This window comes from Solanum verrucosum, unplaced genomic scaffold (genome assembly GCF_900185275.1).
Source record: "Solanum verrucosum unplaced genomic scaffold, falcon-dt-bn FXZP01000068.1, whole genome shotgun sequence".
NCBI classification, from domain to species: domain Eukaryota; kingdom Viridiplantae; phylum Streptophyta; class Magnoliopsida; order Solanales; family Solanaceae; genus Solanum; species Solanum verrucosum.
The window spans coordinates 265,940-273,181 of record NW_026020085.1 but is presented as its reverse complement, the minus strand read 5'-3'; the positions used below and the strand labels follow the sequence as shown (position 1 = coordinate 273,181).

At 33.3% G+C, this 7,242-nt stretch overlaps 1 protein-coding gene across 1 annotated transcript; it reads right to left on the bottom strand.

Annotated features, from left to right (window-relative positions):
• Positions 1-605: 605 nt before the first annotated feature.
• Positions 606-6,853, bottom strand: LOC125824276 (uncharacterized). The gene is made up of 7 exons (XM_049503622.1): positions 6,687-6,853; positions 3,878-4,027; positions 2,228-2,431; positions 1,514-1,584; positions 1,272-1,442; positions 1,115-1,179; positions 606-771 (listed from the first exon to the last, which is right to left on the bottom strand). The coding sequence occupies exons 1-7, from the start codon at positions 6,787-6,789 to the stop codon at positions 612-614; spliced, it is 924 nt and encodes a 307-aa protein (XP_049359579.1). The 5' UTR covers positions 6,790-6,853; the 3' UTR covers positions 606-611.
• Between the last annotated feature and the right edge of the window lie 389 nt (positions 6,854-7,242).

The following is a 7,242-nucleotide window of genomic DNA, read 5'->3' as shown; positions in this document are numbered from 1 at the left end:
GTCCGTCGCTTTTTGAAATGCGTCGAGCTAAAAAGCGACGGAAGTGATTACGTCGCTTTTCCGTCGATTTTGACCAAAAAAGCGACGCAGTCCGTCGCTTTTGGCCGTCGTTTTTTGACAATTTTTTAGTAGTGTAATAAGGTGGAGGCTACAGTTTCTTAGAAAGAAGGCAAAAATTTTAGAAAATGAAATATTTTGAAATACTTGATATATTAAAAAAATACATTATTAAAATTGTTCGAATATTACTTTTGAAATTCATTTGATAGCAATATTTCAGCATGATGTACCTTCTACTGATAATAATCTTGATTGAATAGGCTCACCATTCATTGGTTTGAATTTGTATATTTTCTCTTCAATTACTATGCAAGTTAACGCACAATGATCATCTACTAGCCATCTTAAGGAAGACATAGATTGATCAAATTTCTATGTAACTTTTGCAAAACACTACTCTCATTCGACAACAACTTCTTAATGCGTATGCAAATCTGAAAAGGTGGACACTTCAATTTCTTAAAAAGAAGATGAAATATATTATGGGGTTATGGGGTATCTTATTCACACGTATACTAAATATATTATCGCATTCCTTGAATCTTCAACAATTAAAAATCCCCTAAATAATGGTTATCATCGAGATTTAGAGAAAGGATAACCTTTACCTTGCAGCGATAGCATAACTCTGTGCTATGGAATGTATTTTCACCTATTTTGACATCCTTCCATAAATCTTCACAAAATGGATTAGATCCGTCAATGAGGATACTGTATGCATGTTTCCAACAGTTGAAGGTTACGATTGATGCAAGAACAGAATAAATATTATTTATGTTAACAACCAAGAAAACAATAATGATCAATTATGGGATTTTCAGCAAAAGACACAGGTTCAATATAAAGATTCATATAATCAGAGGAGTATTTGGCCCAAAGAAGCCAACGCCATCATCTTAACAAGTACACCATGTAGAGGGGTCATGTTGAAGCAATTATTAAGTTCTTGATGAACGCTGCTACATCAACTCTAAGGAAGTTCCTTTAGTATATATAATCACTATATATAGATTCATTTCTCTCTCTAAATGATTGAATAAGAAATAGAAGATACTTTGGTCTGAAGCGGTTGATTGACACAGGCTCCTTGAGTTGCTCGTTTAATACATCCAGTGATTTCTGCCAAGAAAAAGGAAACAACTTTAGATTTTTTATTTTTTTTTAAATTAATGAGAGATAAAATTTCATCTTTAGGATAATTAAATGCTAACCTGGGATATAAGGAGGAAGGGATATGCATCATTAAATTTTATTTTGTACCCAGGAGCATAGTTAGGGTCGGTAGGTCTAGACTGTGATACTGCATGAGCAAAAAAATTAGTGAAATGACTACGGCTGAGCACATCCCTTATTTTCCGGATGCACACATCTTTAACTACTTTCTCCATTTCAATTTATATGGCATAGTTTGATTGAGTACAGAGTATAACAAAGAAACAAAAACTTTTGGTACTTGTGGTCTTAGGGGAGGACTCGCAATAGTGGCAACGGATTTGACAGAACTTAGTAGCTTTAGCTCAAACCCTGTCAATATGTTAGAAAATTCATTTAATATGTACAAAATCTATAAATTAAAAATTCTGGCTCTGGTGGCCTTAAATATGCTATGAGATTTTAGAGCCTAAAAAGCATGTCATTAAAGAGTAAATTGGGAAGTTTAAAGTTATACTACTTTCAAGTATAGAACGTGTCATTCTTTTGTGGACAGAGTAACATGAATAGAGTGGCACATAAAATGTGACACAGAGAGTATATGATTGAATGTTCGAGAACAAACTTTAAATAAGATGTGACTAGACTACGGAGTCGATGACAGTAGAGTCGTCTAGAGATCATTAGTATTTCTGAGATAGTTCTATTTCTAGACTAAATACAGGCTTCCCAAGACATCAAACCCTAAACTCTTATATGCAGATTTGATAACTCATTTAGTCACCGTTAACTCTCTGGTTACAGTGCCACAAGCATCTAGAAAGTGAAAATACACAGATAGAGATAATACAAGTCATTAACGCGCATGCCAAAAGAACAGTGTTAGAATTCGTTCAACCGCACTCTCCAAGCCCTTATGTGTCTGGGTTGAAGGTTCTAACGTCAAGTAATTCTAAAGCATTTCAAGGTTAAATGCAATATAATAAAGATACAAATTATCAGATGATTTTTTGGTGGGTTACAAAGGGGACATAGGAGCATACCTTCATTGAAACTACGAGACGACTAGGTTTCCCTAGATATTTGGAGAACCACTTTGATGCTTCATCTCCTTCATCCAAAGCAGAGCCAGACCATTCCCACACGGAGACACCGTTTGCTACTTCAGATGGTTCAGCCAGTGGGACTTTAAGCACATCCATACCAGGAGCTCTTATCACTATCAGAAAAGGTGAAGTCGATACTAGTGAGATCGCTTCTTTTGTGATCATAATTGCCTTATTTTGGAGTTTACGTAATGCCTCAATTTGAGGCCCTTAAAAGATATGATGAAGCTTAGGAAATGCAATTTTGTGTTTGCTTTTAGTTACTGCATTAATATTTAGCATAATAAGTTACTTCGCCTTAGGATGAATATGAATTTTAAATTCCTATTAGGTTGTTTTAGTTTGTTGAGATATTTTTGTTATTAAATTTTGAATCATGCAATTTTTTTTTGTAAGTGGCTATTTAAAGTCCTGTATGCTTCAGAAAAATATTGAAAGACATTTTTGAGAAAATGATCAAAATGATCCTTAATGTATAGGGGTTAAAGTGTTTTGGTCCTTTATATATACCACTTAATAGATATAGTCCTTAATTTATATAAAATGTGATCATTTTGGTCCTAACCCTAAAACTTAACAATATCCGTTAAAGTTTAACAGAAAAACTCAAAACCTCTACTCTCTCCTCCTTTCTTCCTCCCTGTTCCTTCTCTCAAGGGATTTCCATAACTCAACTAACTCTCGGCGATGGTGCATTTGCTATCGTCATGTACATGGTACAACGAGAAGAGAATTAGCAGAAATCGAAAGGTTTTTATGCTACTGCTTCTACCACGACATGGATTTCAACAAAACAATTCAAAAATTTAAGAAACACCCACGCACTCCCAGAGAAAACTAGAGATTGATCATGAAGGGGATTAAAGAGAAAAAAATAATTTGACCAACTTACAACAAGAATCAAGTTTAAGATCACGATTTAGAATCAGAAATCGATCCATGGGGTGAAATTTGATAAATTTTTAGGAGAAATTGGGCAGACCTGATAAACAAACACGACACTCAATACTACTTTATGAATTTTCATAATCAATTTAAAATATATGCTGCTTATAAATAAAAGAAAATTAATTTTTGTTTGGAACCAATTGTGAAACAATTTGGAAAAAAAGAACATTGAAATTCAATCGCAGAAGCAGCAACGCCGAGGAAGAAAGGACGAGAGAGGTGGAGGATGCTTTTTTTAGTTTTTCCCGTTAAAGTTAACGAATAATTATTAAATTTTAGGTTTATGACCAAAATATCATATTTTACATACATTAAGGACTATATCTATTAAGCGGTATATATAAAGGACCAAAACACTTCAACTCCCATACATTAAGGATCATTTTGATCATTTTCTCGACATTTTTCATTCAATACTGTCAACCCTTTTTGCTACGGCATTATAAAAAAACACCAACAAAAGTTTTACATTTTTTGCGATTATAATTACCTTAGTCTTGGAGTTTACAGAATGCCTCGAAAGATATGTTGTTTCCTTTTTTCTTTTCTGTTAAGTATCAAGAAATGCAAAGTAATAGAAACCAAGAATCATAAAACATATTCTCACTAACCTAAAAATGAGCTTGGATTTGGTTCCCAGCCCTCTGATAATGCCTCATTTGGCAGTTCAACCTCAACCAGAGCAAGCGATGGCTCTACTCTTTGAGTACATGCTCTACCTTTGGAGTTCACAACGATCCACTGCCGATCCCATCGAAATCCTGAGAAAAACGAAGCGTAAGAATTGATTGTTGAGCTCAAGAAATTAGTATGAAATTTTTGTGTACTATTTATTTGAAGCATTGGGTTATAATATCTCACTGAGATGTTCATTTTTTGCAAAATTTGTTATAATACAGACATGCTACCAACCATATGAAGTTACTCAAATACATAGCAGTCTAAATCATCAATGATTTTGCATCATACGCCTACATGCTAATGGAGAATGTAATAATACAAAATGATGCAGTCTCTACATGGTAATACTTTTATTTTTCTTCTATTGTTGACTACAGGCCAGGACAATATTTTAACTAAATGGTCAATCAGTTTGAAGATTACTAGGCATTGGTGAGTCAAACAAAATTATGAGACAGGTTGGCTGAATTGAGAATTCAAACCTTGATATGCTTAAGTGGAAATGATCAAGATTTACATAAAATTGAGGAATCCTCCGATAGAGACCTCCAAGTGGTTCACGCTCGCTTCTTTTGGTCAAAAGTTTACGGTTTCCCCTTACTTATCAAATTATTTGTCAAATGGGGTTTGACTTCTGTAATGACCGTCCAGGTCATTTCCATCTTATTGCCTTCTTTTCATCATTTAGAGTGTTTCTATAACGATCTCAAGTCATTTATAACTTGCTGGAATTAACAGTTCGATCATCTGGTCGTTCTTTTGGTTTTTGTGCAAGTTTCCGTGTTTTGAAACTTTTGAAACTTGAACGGTTGACTTCGGTCAAAAGTTCAGAAAGGCGACTTATGCATCAGCTGGTGCGACCACTTTTCCCCTTCACATTCGCGGGCTTCATGCCACATTGTGGTGACTAGTGGTCCTTGTCTCCGTGTTCGCGAGGCCAGTGCCGCGTTCGCGGAGGCCTGGGTGTCTAGCCATCGCGTTCGTGGGCCTTATGCCACATTCGCGATGGACTAAAGATGTGAACCCACTTTTCATCAAATTATTAAGTGTAAGCCAGGCATCATGTACCACAATCCACCCTAAACATGCAACTTAGGAAAATAATCATATGCCATTGCCAATCCTTGCCGTTACATATGGAAAGTTTGTTGCAACTTAGCGGTGTGGCCTAACCTGACATAACTGTATAGAAACATCTGCTATTCTTTGATCTCTAAAGGAATCAGCCACTTCATTTGACAATTAACTTGTTTGGTTCACTCTTTTAGCCCATTTAAGCACAAAACTTTGATGAATCCTTTTGGATTCACCCAATTATGACACTCCCATAATCATCAATTACCTAGCTAACCTATTATACTTTGAGCAGGTCAAAAGGGTTATATACTAATTTGGGATGATTCTGACTGAAAAAGAAAAAATTGAAGTTAAATAATAGTAAGCGATATTGCTTCTTCTTCTTTTTTACGACAAAACGTTATTATTTAAAATAGTAAGTGATGTTGCGCGGACTCTTCAATGATATCAATGGATGTAAGTGCATGTCAAATCCTTCAAAAGTAATGTATTTTTGGAGGATTCGACATGACAACAACAACATTTTTAGAGATTCTGATCAACATAGACAGTAAGTCATCATCTTTGCCGAGGGTTCAAGTTGGATTGAGTGTTAATGCTATCAAAAATCATCCTATCACCAAATTTATTATTGTAAAAGGTAAAATCAGAGGGCTAATTCCAACACAAAGCAGTCAATTGGTTAGGAATCAGCTTTCAAATTCAGTTGACCAAGTAGATAGAAAAGCAGATTACTCTTCTACTCCCTCCTGTCCATATTAAATGGTGCTTTTAGATTTGGCGAACACCTTAAGAAATGTAAAGTAACAAGTGTTTTACTAATTTACCCTTAAATACTACTATCTCCGTCCATTTTTATTTGTCATGTTATGCTTTTTGAAAGTCAATTTAACTAATTTCAAAGTTAAATTAGATTATATTAGTTCAATATTTTAAACAAAAAATTTAGATATTTAAAAACTATACAAACAGTACTATAAATTGCAAATTTTTATATATATAAAAAAATATATCCTAATCTTATAGTTTGACTCTACAAAAAAGAAATCATGACAATTAAAAATGTATAAAAGATATAGTATAATATAGTTGTTTGATCATGTAAAACCCCACTTATCTAAACAAGATAAATTGATAACAAAGACAATTAATACTTTCTTGATCACTTTTTTGGACCAATGTGAAAAAGGTAAAAACACCCCAGGAAGGAATAATAATTCAGCAGCATCGTATCCCAAAGGTCTAACAACTTCATCTAATATAAAACTGAGGAAGCACTCCCTCGTTCCTAATTACTTTTTTTTTTTTTTTTTTTTAATTACTTGTCTATTTTGATAAATCAAGAAAAATTATTTTTTTTATCTATTATATCCTCAATTAATTACTTTGAAAAAGTTTAAATTTTTTGACAATTTTAAGTTTTTAATTCACACTTCATAATTAATAGGGGTAAAACGATAAAATTATTATGTCATTAACTATTTTTTTAATAGGTATGTCAATTTAAAAGTGGACGGACAGAGAGAGTATTAATCAAGAAACGGTAATACACTGTGTGTTGCAAAAGATCAAGATTCAAAATGGGGTTTTTATTAAGGTAAAGCTTTGATTACTGTAACACCAGGAGACTCCCATAAAAAGTGAATGGAAATTGAAGTATACCAGTAGAAGAAAGGGCTGCTTCAGGAACTGAAATACCACGGCATGATTTGAGTGGGTATATGGTAATTGATATAACTTGTGCTGCTTCTTTACTATCTGCCATAACAACAAATTAAGAAAAAAACTTAGACAAATGAACTTTAAATTTCTCTCTTTAGAAGTTAGATACAAATGAAAAGCTTCATCACCTTAATCTTATCTCTATCACCATTCACCTCCTTTAGGCTTCATCCATTTTGTCTCCATGTGATTTTTGGACTTTAGCAAAAACACTATACCATAAAATATATTTATTATTTTATTTATGGAAAAAGCTCAAATATTACATTTAACTTTTTAGAAAAGCCTCTTTTACATTATTTATTTAAATTTTTTGTTCATTTATCTCATTGCCGTTTTTGAAAAGGCTCATCTTAGCCATTTTTTTCTACTCTGATTTTGCAAAACCAATTTTTACAACCCAAACAACTTTTAACACTTTTCACTTGGAGTTTTAGATCGAATATACTGTTTTTACTTCTCGTTTCTCAAGAATACCAAGAACACATAAAAAATA

Excerpts from the sequence above, each read along its gene's own strand:
- LOC125824276 (XM_049503622.1), bottom strand. The coding sequence starts at position 6,789 with ATGGCAGATAGTAAAGAAGCAGCACAAGTTATATCAATTACCATATAC. Across the intron at positions 1,585-2,227 it reads CTATGTCCCCTTTGTAACCC|GGTTTGAGCTAAAGCTACTA; the intron begins ACCAAAAAATCA and ends ACATATTGACAG. Across the intron at positions 1,443-1,513 it reads GTCCTCCCCTAAGACCACAA|AAAGTAGTTAAAGATGTGTG; the intron begins GTACCAAAAGTT and ends ATTGAAATGGAG.